General features: G+C 55.0%; 5 protein-coding genes across 5 annotated transcripts; 1 reads left to right on the top strand and 4 right to left on the bottom strand.

The window, feature by feature from the left end:
- Positions 1–488: 488 nt before the first annotated feature.
- Positions 489–2,990, bottom strand: J4E90_005823 (uncharacterized protein; the record flags this gene model as incomplete). Its single annotated transcript, XM_051435375.1, has 1 exon — positions 489–2,990. The coding sequence occupies one exon, from the start codon at positions 2,988–2,990 to the stop codon at positions 489–491; it is 2,502 nt and encodes an 833-aa protein (XP_051290233.1).
- Positions 2,991–3,577: 587 nt separating this feature from the next.
- On the bottom strand, positions 3,578–5,410 carry J4E90_005824 (uncharacterized protein; the record flags this gene model as incomplete). Its single annotated transcript, XM_051435376.1, has 7 exons — positions 3,578–3,656; positions 3,712–4,006; positions 4,056–4,821; positions 4,936–4,980; positions 5,031–5,137; positions 5,193–5,238; positions 5,297–5,410. The coding sequence occupies 7 exons, from the start codon at positions 5,408–5,410 to the stop codon at positions 3,578–3,580; spliced, it is 1,452 nt and encodes a 483-aa protein (XP_051290234.1).
- Positions 5,411–9,175: 3,765 nt separating this feature from the next.
- J4E90_005825 (uncharacterized protein) lies at positions 9,176–10,842 on the bottom strand (the record flags this gene model as incomplete). Its single annotated transcript, XM_051435377.1, has 5 exons — positions 9,176–9,328; positions 9,475–9,560; positions 9,614–9,678; positions 10,068–10,194; positions 10,620–10,842. The coding sequence occupies 5 exons, from the start codon at positions 10,840–10,842 to the stop codon at positions 9,176–9,178; spliced, it is 654 nt and encodes a 217-aa protein (XP_051290235.1).
- Positions 10,843–13,519: 2,677 nt separating this feature from the next.
- On the top strand, positions 13,520–15,169 carry J4E90_005826 (uncharacterized protein; the record flags this gene model as incomplete). The annotated part of the gene is made up of 1 exon (XM_051435378.1): positions 13,520–15,169. One exon carries the CDS (start codon positions 13,520–13,522, stop codon positions 15,167–15,169), a length of 1,650 nt encoding a protein of 549 aa, XP_051290236.1.
- Positions 15,170–18,534: 3,365 nt separating this feature from the next.
- COX19 (Cytochrome c oxidase assembly protein cox19) lies at positions 18,535–18,971 on the bottom strand (the record flags this gene model as incomplete). The annotated part of the gene is made up of 2 exons (XM_051435379.1): positions 18,535–18,670; positions 18,874–18,971. 2 exons carry the CDS (start codon positions 18,969–18,971, stop codon positions 18,535–18,537), a joined length of 234 nt encoding a protein of 77 aa, XP_051290237.1.
- Between the last annotated feature and the right edge of the window lie 267 nt (positions 18,972–19,238).

The raw sequence follows: 19,238 nt of genomic DNA on the forward strand, positions 1-19,238 counted from the left end.
GGGGGTTGGGTTGTGTAGGGATGGCGTGGATGTTATAGAGCGTGCAATGATGGGAGGTTAATCACTTTGCGTGTTTCTGTTTTGATGCAGGCTGCCAGACCTGTTTAGTTTTGTTTCCTGTGTGAGGTGGAGAGATGCGGAAATGGTGGTCTGTCCGCGATCCAAACACATTGATCATATCAGATGGTACATGAAAGTATATCATTTTCATTCATTGGCATGCTTGTCAGGTATCTATGCTATCCCCTACCCCATCCAACCCTTCTTTCATAATGCCATGCTCGCTTCGATAATGCAAATCCTCATGCAAACCCCCAGTCCAGCAATCCTCCCCTTCCGCCTCCTCCCTTCCGCTCCCGTCCTTTGCATACCCTCCCAAGTACCCCCCTTAGTTCTCAGCCCATCACAGGCGCCCATGTTTTTCCCGTCCTCAACCGCTGCTTTCTATTGTTTTTCTTACCATAAAGGCTCCCAGTCAGATCGTCACTCTACATCCGACCCAACACGCCCCTCACACTCCCCTGCAGGACCTGGTTCCCCCTCACGCTGATCTCGCCGATACCCGTGTCGCCGCCTGAGCCGGCGTTGAGCCAGCGCTGGAGGAGCGCGTTGCTCTCCATGGGCTTGATATTCTGAGCCGCTGTACCGACCGTAACGTGCGCAGTAGGATTGACAGTCGTGAAGAGCAACTCCTCTGTCGTTGTGCCCGCCGCGCTGTCGATTTGAAGAGTGCTAGAGCCGTTTAGACGCACGACGAAACACATGATGCGGTCGTCCCATACGATCCGCTCCATTTGTACGTCGCACTTTCCTAGCTCTGGCTCCCAGGTACCTGTAGTGTTGGTTCGCTGTGCGGTCTCGTGGAGTTTGCTGAGCTTGTCCCAGTATCCCTGGTTTTGAGACGCAGACGCGCGATGGATGAGGGTGACGTGGAATTCGTTTTGGACGCGCTTGTTTTGCTTGAGTTGCTTGTACATGCTTGCGGTGTTTGCGTCTTTATCTCTGAATAAGGATTCGAGGATCGCGTTGATGCGGCCGGGGTCGAGGCGGACGGAGAAGTACTCCATGCGCGGCGCTTTTTTGGGCTTGGGCGCGGGCTGGTTTTGCTGGTTGTGGGCTGCTCGTTGACCGTTCTGCGGATTCTGGTTGCCTCTCTGGTTCTTGTTGCCTTGGGACAGATCCATCTTAAAGTCTGGTGTGTAGTCGTTCATGGCCCACTGGATGGCAGCGTCCATGTCGGGGTCCGTCGGCATTTCCTTACCGGCGAACAGGGCTGGGTAGGTCTCGAACATCTTTGCGATGATCGTCTCGAGGTTCTCGCGCGAGTCGACCGTAGGGTCGAGGTCGATGACGAGATCGAACAGATCATCTGGCTTGTCTGAAGGGTCGACTGGTTGGAAGCGATGCATGAAACCTTCCATGATCTCGACAATCTCGCCCCTGCCTTTTGAGCCTGCTTGGATTGTCTGATGGTTGTCTCCACGATCGAGCACGCGCTTCTGTGTTGCTTGTCGGATGCGGTCGTAGTTGGATCGATCGTGCACATAGTGTAGTGCGACGAACCGGGCATCGGGTACGGTCTTGGAGATATCGTTGATGATCTGGTCGCGCTCGCGCTTTTGGTGGTTGTTGCGATCCGCAATGACGACGGGATTTGTGACGAGCATTGAAGAGATGGTGTCAGCGAAGATCTGACCGCGACCCTTCTTCGCTTTGACGTTGTCGTTCTGGAAGTGGCCCCAGCCGAACAACTTTACCAAAGCGAGAGCCAACGTTGTCTTTCCGCATCCAATAGTCGCAATTGGAACAAGCACAACGTTCCTGTCAGCCTTCTTGCTCTCGACAGGCCCGTTCAGCTGCTCCTGCCGGATAATATCCGCACCGGTTGTTCCGCGGAACTTGAGGAAGTCGTCGCGCATCTTGATGATGCCGTGGTTCGCGTTGTACTGTTTGGCTAGACCTTGATTCTGGGCAAACTGCCGGCGAGCAAAGTCTAGGTACTCCTTCGTAATGGCCTCGTGCTTCTTGTACCGCGGTGGCTTGCCCGCGATCAAGGCCCTAGTGCACTCACGCCACTGCCGGTACATGAGATATGGCTCCTCGAACTTGTATTTGAAGAACCAGTCCACATATGGCGCACCCTCGGTCTCGCGCGCCTGGCACCGGATGACGAAGCCTTCTGTGTCGCGGCCTTCGTAGTTGCCCGTCTCGGCGACTTTGTCCAGGAACTTCTTAACCTCCTTGACGTCGTTCTCCATAACGTATGTGACCTTCCTCATGCCCCACTCCTCCGCGAACTTGTCCACCAGGTGGCCAGGGTATGTCGCGAACTCGGGTAGGTTGAGGTTTATGCCGTGGACGTAGAGACCAGCCTGCTCCGGAGTGTATGCTAGGACGTGCTCTTCGAAGTCGTCGTCGCACAGCTCCGCCACCAGCGTCGCGTTCATGGATCGGAGTGTGCGGGCGAGGTCCTCTTTCCTCTTTCCAACGGTCGCAACATGGCGCTCGACCCACTTCTCACCTGCGCAGGCATGGCTGAGCTCCTCGCCCCGTGGACCAGTTGAGTGCTTGCTGCACACCAACAATGTCCCATCATCGAGACCGGATATGAAGATGATGCAGCCGTTCTCCTTGACACTCAGCTCGTACGGACCCTGCGTGTGTTGCTCCACGTTCCTCCATTGAGTCTTGGGAACCTCGCCGTGGTTGAAGAACTTGTCATAGCCTCGTGTAGCAATCTCGTAGTTGCCGTCGTGGTTCTTGTATGTGAAGAGTCCTCGCGCGTATGTCGGGAGGTTTGCCTTCTTATAGTCCCACTCGTTCATCTTCCACGAGTCGACGGTGCGGCCATTGGGGAGCGGGAACGTGTGTTTTTTGACGGAGAAACCGCCCTTGCCCTTCTTGCCCTGGTGCGCCTCGAGGGTGTGGACCAGCTCGGTGATCTCTTTGGGGTCTTGGGGCGTATACGGGGCTTGGTCGCGGTGCGCCATGATGGCGGTCGATCGGAAGGACCGTGAAAACGTGGGGGAGGTTCGAGTAGGGCTTCGCAATGGCCGATGTATCTGTGGGAGAGGCGAAGGTAAGCAAAAGGTGGTAGGTGGTGCAATGCAAATGCGTGGGAGCGGGGAGAATGGAATAAGACGAGCGAGCATTCGGTCAGGCAGCAAGCAAAAAGTCGAGACAAAGTGCGCAGTAACGGTGAGTCAACATAACAAGCACGGCAAGGGCGTTTCTCACCAGAGCTACGCTACAAGAACAATCATCAAAAGGGCGTCAACATGGCGCAGTCGCGTTGAGGTCAGTCTGGAGTCATGGCGACAAATCTGTGTCCAAACAGCGATGAGATCACTCGCCCGCCTGTGGCTGTGGCAGGGGCTGACTCCCGCGGGGTCAAAGCCGCCTAACCCGTTTGAGCACCATCCCATTCCTTCACATCGCATTTACACACTTGCATTTCTGTATGCATGATCCTTGTCGAATTACTATCAAAAGCTACAAAGGATTTACCGAAAGATCCACGGACCCGCCGCTGCATGTCGCTCCCGTTATCTGTTTATATAATCCTAACTGTGCCGCATTATAGCTTCTTTACACCTTCAGCCAAGATCTTCTCAACCTCGTCCTTGTGCTTCGAGAAGTTGTCCACGAGGTTGTCCCTATTGTTTGATTAGCCTCATCCCATTGTTTCTCTCTTGACCAGTGTATACATACCACATCTTCGGGTCGTGCTCGTGCTTCTTCTTGCTGTTCCAAGCCCAGTCGGTGATGGTGAACATCCTCGAGCTCTCCATCATGAACGCGACGGCGCCCTTAGAGATCTGCATCTCAGGCGGCGGCGCTGCACTTGCCGCTTTGAACTCTTCGTAAGCGACACCGTGGGGTACGAAACCGCACTCGAAGCTGATGCCTCCCGGTTGGAACTCATCCGAGCGTCCTGCGTACTCGCCATAGATCAGACCCATGAGCTCTGATGCTCCGTTGCGGTGGTAATAAGGTGGTCGGTAGGCTAGATTTCCGTTAGCATCTCCGGCGCATATGGAGTCTCGAGAACGTACTGTGTGAAGCAACATCCCAGCGCGGGCTGAAGATCAAGAAGTCCGCAAGTGGTGCTGCGGGGTCGCGCGAAGGTGCGGTAATGACGCAGAAGATGGACGGATCAATATGATCAACCGAGATCGAGCCAACATTGACGAACTTGGTCAGATCGTACTTGTACGGTACGTAGTTGCCATGCCATGCAACGACATCAAACGGTGAGTGCTCCTGCTTGCTGACGAAGAACTTGCCAGCGAGCTTGTACACAATCTCCCACGACTCTTGCTCAATCTCGTACTTGGCGACCGGGTGCAAAAAGTCCCGAGCGTTAGCCAGTCCGTTCGCGCCGAGAGGACCGAGTTCAGGGAGTTGGAACTGCGAGCCCCAGATTTCGAGAATGTAACCCCGCGTAGGTCCTTCAACCTTGACTCTGAATCGCTGTCCTCGCTGGATGACACAGATCTCGCCTGGCTGCACATACATAGGCCCAAACTCGGTCTGGATGTCCAAGGCTCCTAGTTGGGGCACGATCAAGAAATCACCGTCCGAGTTCACCGCTGCTCTCTTGTTCATGCTCGCATTGCAAAGGTACGTGTGGACAGCCAATCCTTCGCGGAGTGTTGGGTCGCCAGAGCCAGCGATACTCTTGAGACCAGAGATGAAGTCAACATCGCCATCTGTCGGGGTATCGAACGGAAGCCATGCTAGCTGTGTGGGCGAGACATGAACCCGCTTATTCACGGGGAGGTAGTTTGACTCGGTATCTTCGTTATCGGGGAGGTCGGTCTAGAAGTTTGTCAGCGAATGAGACAAATGATCAAACGTCGTTCCGATGCGCTATCGATCTGACCGCGCGATCGGTCAAAGCGCGCAGCCGAAGTCCAGGAAAAGAGTCCTTACAAATCCTTGGTGCGCAACGGCCGGACGCGCCCTATATAGGTAGGCCTAATCAAGATGTCAGCATCAATATACCCCCCTTCAAACAGGGTACTGACTTTCTTGTTCAGATGTCTGGGAGCGACGAAAGAGGACCCGGTCATCTGCTCCGCATACAGTCCGAATCTGACGCTCCTGGGGTTGTTCTGGCCTTTTGGAATAGTTCCTAGAAGAGATCGATCAATTTCTCGTCGCATAACTCGGATGTACGTGGCCCTCACCTGGCACTGCTTCTGATTCGAAGCTGTTGCCGAACCCAGATTGGTACTGTAGGGCGCATGTCAGCAGCGAACTCCAAGATGTCGAGTTGTCGGTGTCAGCTCACCTCATATGGATCATTCTTCCTCGTGCCGAAGGAAGGTATCGCTCCGTCCTTCTGCGTTTCCGCCCAGTGGAAGATATTCTGGTACTCCTTTGGATCTTTGAGCTGTTCAGGCATGATGACGCGATCGTTGTGACCGTTCAGTGAAGGTACTGTATGAAATCGGTGTGAGACTAATAGATTAGACTGAAATAGTAGACGCAGGTATGCTGTGCGATAGTGTAGATGATGTTCGAACGAGAGCTTGGTAGACCAGAAAGTCCCGCGTCAAAAGAAGAATGGCATTGTGTTCCTACGACCCCACACTTGCTCGACCCCACAATCTCGCGTCGCAGGAAGCCGCATCGTGCATAGCAATTCCGGTGACCGAGTTCCCACTCCTGGTAATCCTTTCGGAAATCGTCCAATCAGCGATGGCACCGACACCAGCGGAGGTGAGCACTCGTCGTCATGCCCAGCTGTCAGCGCCGACGAGGTTGGTTTGGGCGTGAAGATGCGCAACTGCCGATGAGGGTCGAAGAGGGGTAGCTCCACGGACTTGCGACGCCGGGAAAGAGCGGACTTCATGCCACGCCGATTCGCTGCTAGTATGTGGCAGTGGAGCTGTGGGTATGATTGTAAAGGCTCGAGTAAGAAAGTAGTCAGCATTTCTGGATGTACGAGTCGGAGTCGTTGGGTGGATGAAGAAGCCCGAGTCGTGATTTGGAGTTGTGCTCAACACCAAAGGCGTATACTTTCTTTTTCGTGACTACGCAGGAAGCGCGTTGCCAGGCTCATGCGCGTTTCTCGTAGATACCATCGTTTATAATATTGAAGTTGCATCAAGGCAACGCATCTATTTCGAGAGGCCATGTGCGCGCGTGCAAGACTTAACGTGCTGTAGTTGTCGCGACCGTGAACCCACTGCATTACCATGTGTCATGTCCTGATACTCAATAACCTCATTACCAGAGACACGCCGCGCAACCTCACTCAGTCAGCCTCAGTCATAAAATATCGTCGCATACCTTTCCGCATCCTCCACATCTCACCACCCCAAAACAAGGCCACCAACTGCCCCTCACACCCTCAACACCTCGATCCTTCCCGTTCCATCCATCCCACATCTTCTCCAGCTCTTCTCAGACGTCAAACCCAGAGACGTCAACGCCACAATAACTCTGCTGTCAGCCCTACACTGGCGAGGTCTCGTACGACATCAGTCCCGCGAACGGACCTCGCCTGTGCACGGCATGACGATGGTGATCAAAAGCTGAAATGCCAGCCTTACCCGTCGTAACACACATCTGATCTCGCAGATGCTACCTATGCGATCTCTAAGCGAGAGACGACGCAGGTCGCGTGTCACAGAATAGCTGAACTCGCAGTAAGTATGCTAGTCTTCATTCAGACAGAGCTGGATAGATTATTGAACGTGGCGAGACCTGACGAAGCATACCTCGCTAGCAAACACCCAAAGCAGCAGCATGGGGAAGACGCTCGAGTATTGACAGTCCCGATGCGTAATCTCACCAAGGTGAAGCGAGTCTTGTCCGACAAGGCGAAGCGACTCCGCGCCTATCGGCATGCATCAGCAAAGTAAGCACCTTCTTCGCTGCTGTTACGCGTCTATCGCATGATTGCACTCTTACAACATCCAAAACCATGCGTCCCATACGCACACAGCAAACCAAAGCCACACTCGCCCATCTCGCCTCACGATGCCAAACGCGATCTGCGCCACAAAAGGCCCGAATGACCAACGGAAGCCACCTCCGAACCCTCAAACCCAACCGCACCTGATATCGACCAAAATCAAGATATCAGACTTGCTCGTAAATGACAATAGAAACCGCACACCTCCCTCGGCACCCAATACCGAAATCTTACTTTACCCATTCCAGGCCAGCCCTTGATATCACCATAATAGCTTGCTGCTGTAAGCTTTCGGAGAGAGGGCGGAAATCATGTCGTCATTACCCTCACGGGCTCTCACATCTCACACACACACCTCTCTGACCGCTCATTCATCGCGAACCAAACTTTTGCTTCTTCCTTTGTCAACGACACGACAGGCTAGTCTCTATAGGACGTCCAGGTGCAGAATCGGAACCGCGATTCGCGCCCAATAAAGAACAGTAGTGCTGGCCCCCATCTGTTCATGCCCATGCCTCTGTTAGTCGCAATCTTGACCGCCTCGCGCAATAACCTTGGTACACCATCTATCTAGGCCCACGCCTAGTCGCTTTCCTATTTTGCAAGTAATGCGCCCAGCGGCCACCCGCGCAGCGACCTGCATACCTTGCTTTGAGAGCAAACGACCCGACCCTGTTGCACGTTGTTGTGGCGGTTGGCGTGCAGACGGAGGTGCGTAAGCGCCCATGCTTGCATGCGCAATGCAGGCGATGCGGGGTATCCCTATCCCTGTACGATGGTCGCCCTCCTCCCTGTCTAGAGAAGGCCATGCCACTACACCACTACAGTTCTTCCCTTGATCGCGATTAAACAGCCCACGCCCAGAACTCGGGTGTATTTCTGTCGTGCAGGTATGTAGATCACGAGGCCTTTTTTCTTCCTCTTCATCAAAGACAGTCAGTCATCCCATCTAGACTTGTCTCGCTAGGATGAACCCTGGATCACTATCGCTTCGTTAAACTTGCCTCGCTTTCGCATCATCTCTCCTTGCATTTACATAGTTCCAAGGTTTGGTAGTGTTCTCGGAGTAAAACCAGGACTAGGGCTGTTCAGTCGGGTGATTGCAGCATCCATGGATGATTGCATGATTTGCAGCATGCGAACATATCGCGTATCGCGCGAACGAACGTAAACCGCGCAAGGGGAGTTGGGAATAAGTCATGTTCCCAGGAGAGGCGTAGGCGTGTCAAATACGCAACCAACCTGCTTTGCCTCTAAACCTAAACCAGTGCGCAGCCACTATGCTATGCTGCTTTCTAACTGTGATGGCGCGATGCAACAACAACCCAACTAGTCAGTAACGCGCAAGATGGTGTCAGAGCCGTTCGCAGCGTGCGCCTTTCTGTCTGCACGCTTGGCGAGCTTGCAAACGGACGGCGCATCCTCGGGATGGACCCTGTTCTTTGGGGTTGATCTTCGATCGACACTCTGCGCCTGCCTTTTGACGTACACCTACGCAGTAACTTCCCTTCCGTTCGCAGCGCCGATCCTTCCTTGTTGCTGATCGGTCGACCTTACGACTCGTACGAACTGCGTAGTCAAGGATACAGCCAGTCGGATTAACAATCCAGTGCTGCGTAGGCTAAGGCTGGGCTGGCGTTGTAGTGAACTTCGCCACGAGGTTGGATACAGTGCATGATCAACATTTACATCCGAGGGGCTGATTTAACGCATTCTGGTAGGCGGCCCATGTGAGACACCACGACCTCCAGTCAAGTCAGTCACTCCCTCACACTTCTGGCTCGGGAGGCGGAAACTGCAAGTATCAAGTATATTGAACAGGTTTGGTGGAGTCAACAACATATCGGAAAGTCGGCTTGGGAATGCACATGTGGCGATAGGCCTGTAGCTAGTGTATGAAACGATGAAACGCTGCTTGAACGCCGCACTAGCTGCGCAGTCTATGCCCAGTTCTGAAGCTCGCGACGTTTGGTGTGGCACATCTTTGCGAGCCGACCGATCAATCACAGAGCGCGAGTGCGAGGCGTGGAGAGAGTAACGCGTGCGTGACTACGCAACGTGATGGGCTTGGAAGAAGCATATCGGATGCATCCTGGTGAATGAGTCTTTTTCGCGTCGAGGCAATATACTGCTCTGGCAGACATGATGATGGTATTCTTGACGCGCGTAGCGTCGACCTACTTGTATGTACAGAGCAACATAGCCACAATGGCCAAGACAGCATTCGTAATGCACACATCAATGAACTCAGTCGTTCATCCAAGCCGTCACACGGTTCGCGCCAAAGCGTCCTGCAAACCGCAGGCCCGTGGAGCCCATTGGGAAATACGAGACGATGTACCATAATAGACATACTAGTTGGGCGATAGCCGCAACGAAGGTCAAGATGGTGCTGTGGAGCTAGTCACGCGGACAGTGTCAGTAAACACAAACTATGGGGACGATAATCGATAAGGGAGGCGTGGGGGGGCTCGCTCTCGGGCAGCCATGAACAAGGGTCGACATGTAGCAGGGATAAATGTACTGGGGTAAGAACTTGAACTTACACCCAGAGAGAAGAAGAGTGTGAGAGCAATGCTGCCGAAGTAAGCAGCAGTGAACGGAAGCCTCGGACCAGAAATGAGGTGCTGAACTGATATTTTGTCAGCGACGGTAGTGGTGGGCTCGGATAATGAGGCTGCTTACCGTATTGCATAGGGCCCATGAGGACACCCCAAGCTGCCAAAAAGAGAACGCTTCCCATGGACCATCTGCAATCAGGCCATGGATGTTAGCGCTAACGTTCTTCAGGTGATGTGCATACGACTTGGCGTGGCAGAGTCTGGACTAGATGAAGGTTGTCTGCACCCTGCAGCGCGCCGAACCTTGGACCCGCATGATCGCTACAGAGGGTCCAGCGCCGATCTCTGGTGGCTAGAGAGTCAAGCGACTGAATTCGTGCAGGCTAACGTCCGCAGTCGGTGAGCGGAAGATGCGATCCTTGACATTGCAGATTGCATGAGTTCGCATAGCCGTGCCGAAGGACGTATGCAGTATGTGTCACTGCCTATCCGCCTTGTATGATCTCACCACTGGTGAGAAGGCTGCATGCAGGGCGCCTTTGGCTGGATACGAGGCAACAGGAGAGCTGAGGACTTACAAAATGGCAAACTTGCGCGGCCTGAGCAAGAAGACAGGCGTGAACATCAGGCCAATACAAGTAGCAAACATTGCCAAGGCAGCAATGAGCAGCCCACCAAACACGAGCAATCGGTCCCACCGACTCACTACAGGTATGGGTTAGCGGACGTAAACATGAGTCAAAGGTGTGTGCAATGCGAGGGTCCTGCATCCGAAGTGGTAACGCAGGAACTCCCTTCTGTCACATTGTCGGTTGTCGCGCGGCCGGGTACGGTTCGCAGGCAGATGACACGTTGATGCCTGTGGAATTATGGATATCTCCCCAACTAGAGGGATGCGCATTTCAAGAATGCCATCTGACAAGACATGGAAGGAAGACAAAGAACCATGGCGGTGCAGGTGAAACTAGCCCCGACCGTTGTCGTCTGATGACATCACGCGCCACAGCTATAGTGGGAGGGGTTGTAGCAGTAGGGTATATCTCAGATAAAGTGGAGATGGGGAGCGAGAGAGACGCGTAAGGAAGGTGGACGTGTTTTGCCACAGGGTGCAATGGAAGACGTAGACTTACGCGCAAACCACCCCTCTTCCTCCTCTCTGCGGGTGGGCGCTGGGAGAGGGGCGCCAGGGTTGCCCTCTGTTATGGGCAGTCGAACATAGCCTCCCTCGCCGAAGGGATTCAGGTTCTGGATGCGGCCCAGGAAAGAGGGCGGCGCGGTGTTGATGGGCGCGTCTGCCTCTCTCCTGCTCCAGCCGAGCGAGTTCATCGAGTCGCGGAAGGAAGCGGAGGCCATGTTGGGGGAGGTGAACACGAGGTGCTAGCGGATCTGAGTATGCCCAGGTGTGAGGATGGGAGTTAGTCGGGAGAAGCTTTGGTCGAAGCCGCAGCAGGCGACACAAAGAGCCGTGGAGGTGCGAGTCTTGGTACGGCTAGCAGATAGCGGCCGTCGACCCTGGCTGGTGTATGTGTAGCTGCCTGGGCCCCGCTGCGGTGAGTGGCTTGGGCGCGTCGTGGGAGGGCACAGCAGCGGTTTGTTCGATTCGGTGCCACTGCTGCTACTGCGAAGACGGACCGGAGGATTTCGTGCAGATGATCGACCTGCGGTGTAGGAGGCAGACGGCCAATGGCAGATGTCAGACAGGCGTCTCAGATGGGACGACGGATGGGCGAGGCTTGTGACGAGGCCGCAGAGGGTGCGAAGGTGTAGCGGAAGGAGCGAAGGACCGGGGGGCGGCTGCGGCGCGTGTGATTGGGCGGCGGGGGTCGCAGAGCAGGAAGGAACTCTCCGGCGTGTCGTATGCGATCCGCCTAGTCGTCGTGGTGGAGGGTGAAAGCAAAGGGCATAGTCGATGGACGCCCTTAGCGTCGCCTCGGTGCTCTAGCGACTAGCGCGAGATCGTCTCCCGCTGCCATGAGCCTAGCAAGCATCAAGGACCATGGCCTGGAGAACCACACACACTCTCGGCCAGGTCGGCCATGGCTGCCCTGGACTGTCGACAATGGATGACGCTTGACAGGAGCCCGAAGCCCTTTAGTGAGTCACATTGCGCGCCCTCACCCAGCGCTGCGTAGAAACCGGGTAGCTGAGACAAGATTACCTCGTTCGTGACCAAAAGAGGCCACACCTTGCTGCCGGGGTGGGCGCAGGACCGGGGTGGGCAACAGGCAGAGCCACACTCAGCGTAAGGCGGGTGAGAGATGGCGAAGAGCCGCCAGAGCAGCGAGGTGTATATTATGCGGCCGTGCCGCGTCTCTACCTGTCCAATAATTTCCCTCTCACGACATACTCAGTGTATGTCTACCTGTGGAGTACTCATCACTATATCTGCGGACCACCGCGGGCCGAGCTTCCCTCCACCTCTCCAGACGCCCTCATCTCCGTACGCCTATCTCTGTACGCCGCCGCACGTCATCCCCATCTTACGCACCACCGCAGCGGCATCGTCTCGGCGCGCCGTGCTACTCTCTGCCGTTCCCAAGCCCTCGCCCTCGCCCTCGCCCTCGCTGGCTGCGATCCGCGTCAAACAGGCTGATTCGCCATTGCCCATAGCTGCTTGGCGCGCGCACTAGCACCACCACCTCTCTGACCGCCTTCCGGCTTAGGGCCCTCCCACACCGACGCCTCGCTTCAGCTGCCCCGTCGTCGCTCAAGAGAGAGAGAGCCGCTGCAGCCAGCGCAATATCCTCAGCCTGTGCCGCAGACAGTTGCCAAACAAACGCACGGCAGCCCGCCTACCACGCTCTGCTCCACCACGACCAGGCACATCCCACCCTTGATCCCTCCCCGCCATATCCCCCGACTTCCTTCTCCATATCCCACCTCCGCTATTTTACCCACCACCACGCCCGTCGCACCAGGCCTCTTACTGCAAGACGACATAGTTGCCACTCGACCAGCACCTCACCTCTCCATTGCTGCCGCCCTCGACCACCAAGGCAAACCTCTTTGTCCCACCCCACGCCGCTGCATCCAGACCACGACCTCCACCACCACCCTCGACGACCAAGTTTGCTGCCCGTGAACCGCCGCAGCTATCCGCCCGAGCGACCTCACTCCTTCTCTCCGCGACCGAGAGACCGAGTGTTGCAGGTGCATCTCATTGCGCCTTCCTTCAGTTCCGAGGTGAGTCAACGTCCGGCTGCTCTTTCCTTTACCACCGCGTCTCCCACTCCACCGCACCTCGCTTCGGCCTGCGTCGTCAAGACCACGCCAGCCATATCGCGGCCGTGTGTGACGGTTTCGCTGCTTTTGTCCCCTGTACCACCATCCCCACAGCGCCGGGCTGCTGCACGGCTGTCGTCCGCCGTCGCTCGCCTCGCGGGTTACCTCGCTGTGCGCCACACTCATGCAACCAACCCTTCAACCGCCCAACACTTCAGACTGCTGGACTGTGCGCTGACATATGCTCCCAGTTCGATCCCGGAACACAGCTCCGAGTTCCCTCACTCCCCCACAACCACCTCCACGCCAGCAGACCCGAACCGGTGAGCGATACTTCCCAGAACGACAACTCTTGCATACAGAACATGGCACTAACGTCTTCCGCGCAGACAAACACTAGCCTCCTCTGCCCCAGATCAGAGGCTTGCTCGTCACTATCAGGCGTCACTAGCTAGGCCTCTCAGCTTGCTCGCACTGTCCTTGTGCACACCAGATAGCAAGCATCTGCCAGGGTCCTTATAGCGACACAGACCGCCTCGTGCTGCAATCATCCTGCAAGCTGCGAGCGCGATCCTTAGTCACTTGCTTAGATCGACGACAGATCGTTTCAGATCATACACATCCACATTCCTGGAATACTGCAACCCACAGTAATGCCAAAGCCTAGTAAGTACGCCTTTGTGACGTCCCCCACTCTGCACCGTCATGAGAACGGCGCTAGAGTGCATTCATTTCCTATATCAAACTCTCCTCTCTCCTCCCCTTCCCCGCACTTCCTCTTCCGTCATTTCCAACGTCAATTCTTATCATGTACTACGAGACCATACTGACTGTCCCTCAAGCGGACGCTCTCTTCACTCCTCCCTCTTCCTACTCTCCTCAAAAGCCGATTGCGAGGCTGGACCTTGGCTTCGACTCTCCCTCTGACGACGTGCTAGACGCTGATATCTTCAACATGACTGGCACAGGATCACCTCAACCATACATCAAAGAAGAAGTCGACGAGATGTCTTTCAACCAACGCTTCCTCGGCCACAACGGCCTTGACATGAACCACCAATACGCTAACGCTCAGTTCGCTGGGCACGAGAATGCCAATGGCATCAACCCCTCTGAGCTCAACATGAGCGGGAGCATGATGGGCAACCACTTCGCCGGCAACAGCTACATGCAGGGCGGAGCAGGCATCGCCGACGACGAACTTGCCGAGTCACTTGGCACTTTCGAACAACAACCAGGCTTCAACAACTTTGCCCAAGAGCAGGTCGGCCAGCAAGACTACTACCACAGTCACACCAACAACCCAAACATGAACCAGGTCTACTCAAACACCCCAGACGACCTGCCCATCCACAGCCCCTTCAACCACCCTGGCAACTTCGACTTCAACCAGTACCAATCAGTACCACAGAGGATGAACTTCCCTGGCAGCATGCCCAGTGGGTCCATGCGCCAGCGTATCACCATGAGCCGGACTGGTTCTGACAGCCGTGCTCCCATGTCACCAAAGACCCCTGCCATGGCTGGTCTCCACCTCGGCACGCCAGACTCTGGCAACTTTACTCAGCCAATCATGACCAACATGCACCGCCATCAAAAGAGCGTGTCTGGCCAGTGGGACGGCACTCCCGGAAGTGCGCACTCATGGATCGACTCGCCCACCGCGTCGCCCCACCAGGGTACCATGCACCACCAGCAGATCACCGATGTCCTGCATTCCGGCAAGCACAACTCACTACCCGCCAAGGTCGATATTGGCCAGAACGCAGACGCCAAGAAGCGCCGGCGTCGGGAGTCTCATAACTTGGTCGAGCGTCGCCGACGGGACAACATCAACGAGCGCATTCACGACTTGTCTCGTCTTGTACCTCAGCATCGCCTCGAGGACGAGAAGATCCGCAAGCACATCAACAACAATGGCCCCTTGTCACCTACCATGGGCGCCACCGGCATGTCGCCTCCACAAGCAACGTCACTTCTCGCTGGTGGCAATGGAAGGCGGGCCGCTGGTAACATTACACAGGGACTGCCCATCGAGGAGAAGGACAAGGGCCCGAACAAGGGTGACATTCTCAACGGTGCTGTCAGCTGGACTCGCGATCTTATGTGGATGCTGTCCAAGAAGCTTCAAGAGTGTGACGAGCTAGCTGCACGACTTCAACAAGCCACTGGCGAAGAGTGGGTTACCGAACAGACTGAAGATGAGAAGCGCATGAAGACCGAGATCCTCGAGGCTCTTGAGAAGAACGGCTCGGGTACCTTCCGATACTCGCGAGGCCCTGGCTCCGGACTCCGAGTGCCCAAGCACACCAACTTGGCCGGTGAACCTATCAGCGGCGCATCTCCACAGAGTCTTAGCCCAGGCATGCAGAGTACCGGTAGCGGCTCTGGATCGAATCAGCAGCAGTACTGGTCTAGTCTCAAAGAGGAGGATGAGTACGGCATGGACATGAACTGATCCAAAGCCTACTAGCTGTCTCTGTTCTTCCGGCCTTCTTATCTCCTTGTCGATTCCTTCACTATGATACCCCGCGATACCCCGCACCCGTTCCTGCATCCTGCTTGATGCATACGCTAGAGCTGCTACAATGAGGCTAAAGACACCTCACATCGGTCGACCATTCCTCGGCATGTCGTCGCCCACGCGCGTACCGTCTCTGCTGGCCAAGGACGGATGAAGCTCTCGCTTGCATCAAAGCACTTCCCATTTCGTTGCATAATATGTTCTACCCCTCCGTGGCACATCATCACCCTGGTTTCCCGCTCATCATCACCCGAGCTTAGCCTACCAACCGGAGCACGAAGGTCTTCGCCGCTTCGGTATTCGACACTTTCCGTACACGGCGGTCTCTCCTTCTGGCAGCTCTGCGACTCGTTTTCTTTCATCTATTTACATCTTTCTCGCATGTATGTGGCGTGTCACGGTTGTTTACCTGCAGTTTTGCACATCACCACTCTTGTCTTCTTTAATGACGGTTTTGTTTATAGGAGGCACATGTAAGCATGGTCGGCGCGTTTCGGATTGTTGGCGTTCTATGGTGTCAGCACTTATGTTGGTGGGAAGAGAATGATAGATGCAGAAGACGTTCGGATGACGCTTGCTATGGTTACGATGGGCCTATGGGAATTCTTGCTACTGCGCGTTCTGCCTTTCAGTTCATGGGCTCCGGTATGGGCCGATTGGTCCCAGATACAATTTCATCTACATCAATAACTCCGTCTTTCATGCCTTGTCAAGTGAGGTGAAGTTGGTTGAGCCGCGCCCCGCCCCTTCCAGTCGGGCGCTGGAGGCGACCGCCGCAAGTCCTCCCGTCAGGCAGCCAGTGTGGAGGACGAAAAGGCCCACAAAAGCAACATTCCGCATTCCTGCGTCTCTACCACGCCTCTCCCGTGTCTCGGCCTCATAGCGTTCACATTATTCAGATACGAGCGAATCGCCATTGCCGCCGCCTTCACCCAATCTCCAAGATTGCGCAAAGACTGTGATACACGGACTACTTGGTCAGCTAAGCTGTGGCGTCGGCGCCCTAAGTAGCGCTGGATCTCGTACAACAATACCGTATCTAGGGCTTATGGGAAAGTGGAAAAAGAAAAGGCAAGTCTAGCCCGCCCGCATCTCAACGGCTAACGAAGGTATAAAGAAGAAAAGCAATTTCAAGTCCCTGTACATATCCGAAGAGACGTTCCGGATGTGAGACCGGGTGTTTGGTTGTTTCGGGTGGTGGGGTGAGTCGTGAACGGTGGAGGATGGGGAATGAGATATGGGTGTGTGAGTAGTACATGCAGGTGACGAGAAGAAGAAACAATGGCTTGGCTTGGTTGGATGGGAGGTTGGGTTGGGTCGGGATAACTTGGATGGGGACGGGGGAGGTTTGATTGCGCATTCCCATACGTTTGATGCGGACGAGGTAGTTCGGTAGAAACCAAAGAACCACCATGCATCCCATCCCCACAGCCGCTCATACCCACAGCTCGAGCTCAACCTTCAGGGATCAGAAAGAAATATGTAAGTATCCCGGCCGACATTCCCACCAACCAAACCCTCCCTCGCAATCCCCTCATCACAAAAGCCATACCCATGCCATGCAGTCCGTTCCGACACGAAACACCTATATCCCCCCTTCATATACCCCGTCCTGCGTCCCCGCCATTCCTGCCGGCAGATCACCCCCCATGCCAATATGCTTACACGCACGCTACGATCGGTCTGCAAAACGGCCTCGGGTCCCGCAGCCAATCAGCTGCCTACACCCTTACTACGTCCTTCGCTCACGATGCAATGTTATCCAATCAACGGGGTCCGTGTCCACGGCGAATGGATTATGCGCAATATGCAGGTAACCGTACTGTATACGCGAGCGGCGAAGGGTTCTGCAAGAAGAGACAAAAGCCGTTGCGGGGGTTGGGTTGGGGTAAAGCAAGGACGTGGAATGCAATGGAATGGAATCAACCGGCGAGGGGGACCTTGTCGCGATGTTGCTACACAATGGCATTGCGGCTATAAGGGGTATAGCCCTATCCCCGTCGTTTGACGGAACAAGGAGAGGGGATGGGGGGCACGATCGGTGTTGAGGTGTTTTGGTTGTGACATTGCAAGGGAGTCGGCAGGCAGTTTGGGGTGTTGGGATCGGTACTGACATCTGTTGTGCAACATGCGTACGTACGCACGCTAGTGTGGATAGCTGTGTTCTGGTAGTTCATAGTGAGGGACGTTATAGTATGATAGCATGCACAGTTATGCCGTTGAAGTTGCTAGTTCGCATAGTTAGCATAGCTGGCATAACCATAACACTGCGCATGCATGCAGATCAGGTTCAGCAAAGGAGACCGACGGGGTCTCATCTCACTTCAGCCCGTGATTCTCTCGTCGCAAGATGTATACGGTACTTTGCGCAACGCCAAACCCGCACTCGCCCGTCTCTCACGCCCTCCCACAGCAAAGTGAGAAGTCCATCTGCCGCCGACGTCACAATACAAACCCCCCATAGACACAACCACACTGTTTCAGCGGCAGAAACAGCAGTAGCGCAAAAACAAAGTGTTCATGGCGCTACCAAAGATGCGCATCGCACATGTTCAGATAGCCGGACATTTCAGCAGGGAAGATGGGCGTTGAGCAAGTCATCGTGCCCTTATCGGCAGTGTCAGTTAGCCGGCTGTACAACCGTTACACCCCCCGATCTGCAGAGCAGCGTCGTTTCCTAGATCTAGGTTTGCGGGGGATGACTTGCAGGTCTCGGTTGAAGATCGGGTCTGACGGTTACGACGGCAGGATGACGGGGGATGGTGATCGATGGGGATGTGTAGCGGTGAACAAGGTGTATTTGCGCCGCTATCTTATCGAGGTTCTACAAAGAACGATGTGATTCAGATAGACCTGCAGTGTTATCTGCACTGCCTTGTCTTTCATCGGATCTGTTGTGGCGCGCCCGGGTATCACCAGTATCCTCGGTGTTTACAGCATCTGCCAAGCTGTCATGGGCTTTCCTTGTTGTGTCCAAGTTGCTTGTATTTGTGCCTTTCGCGGAGATGGATGCCAATGCCGATGCCGCCGATCCGACCATCCCCTTGTCTCACTATGTGCTTTGCCGTTCTGGTCCAGGGCATCCTCTCAATGTCACCTGTCGAATCTGCAGTCTCGCTGCAGGGCGCGCATGGGGCGTGCTCACACATGCGCATGTGTGTCATTTGGCACGTCGAAGGTTTTCGGAAAGAAGAGTGGAGACGTATCCCGAGGGATCTATGTGAGGCCACGTTCTTCGGATGCTGCCAAACGACTGATCACGAGGACCGCATCCTTCACACGAATAACAACTCAGTATTCTAGGCTCCGCGAGGTTTGTTTTGGCCGTTGGGGTGCGGTGACTGAGATGCATTTGCAGCGGTGGTAGCCGCGTTGGGGCCGTCGCTGTCTTCGCCGAAGCCGAGGTTCTTGAACGAATCCGGTGCCATCAGATTTCTAATGCGGTGATAACGGTCAGCCATATGCTCATTATGTGAGGGGAACAATCGGAGCGAGAGGAGGGATGCGCGACTCTGCAGATGCCACTGGAATTAGATGACGGAATGATGTGGGCTGCTGGTGGGAAGAAAGCGATGCGACATGTTTGTATTGCGGTCCAGCCATGCCTTCCTCGAGACAAAGTAGATGATGGTACGTACCGGTCCATGCGACATGACAGGTATGACTTGGAGAGGCCGCGGCATTCAGGATCGTTGGTGCCGCGATGCGACTTGATGCATCGGAGGTACGACAGCATGATGTCCTTGCATTCTCCTGAAATGCAGTGTCAGCGGGTCGTTTGTACAAATAGCGATGACGGCTCGGTGCCGGGATGGTTCGAATGGTTCAATAGGACGTAAAGGGTTTGTGAAGCGTACCATCGTGGTCGAGAGGGAATGAGCCGCGCTCTGGCCTGAATTGAAACAACTGTTAGCACAAGGACCTGCAAGATAGGAAGAGGCAGCCATGCTGTCCGAGTACTCAAGGGTCGAAACGAGACATGCGCATTGAGCAAAGAACTTAC

The sequence above is a fragment of the Alternaria incomplexa genome, assembly GCF_024043165.1.
Source record: "Alternaria incomplexa strain BMP 0042 chromosome Unknown scaffold_8, whole genome shotgun sequence".
Lineage (NCBI taxonomy): Eukaryota > Fungi > Ascomycota > Dothideomycetes > Pleosporales > Pleosporaceae > Alternaria > Alternaria incomplexa.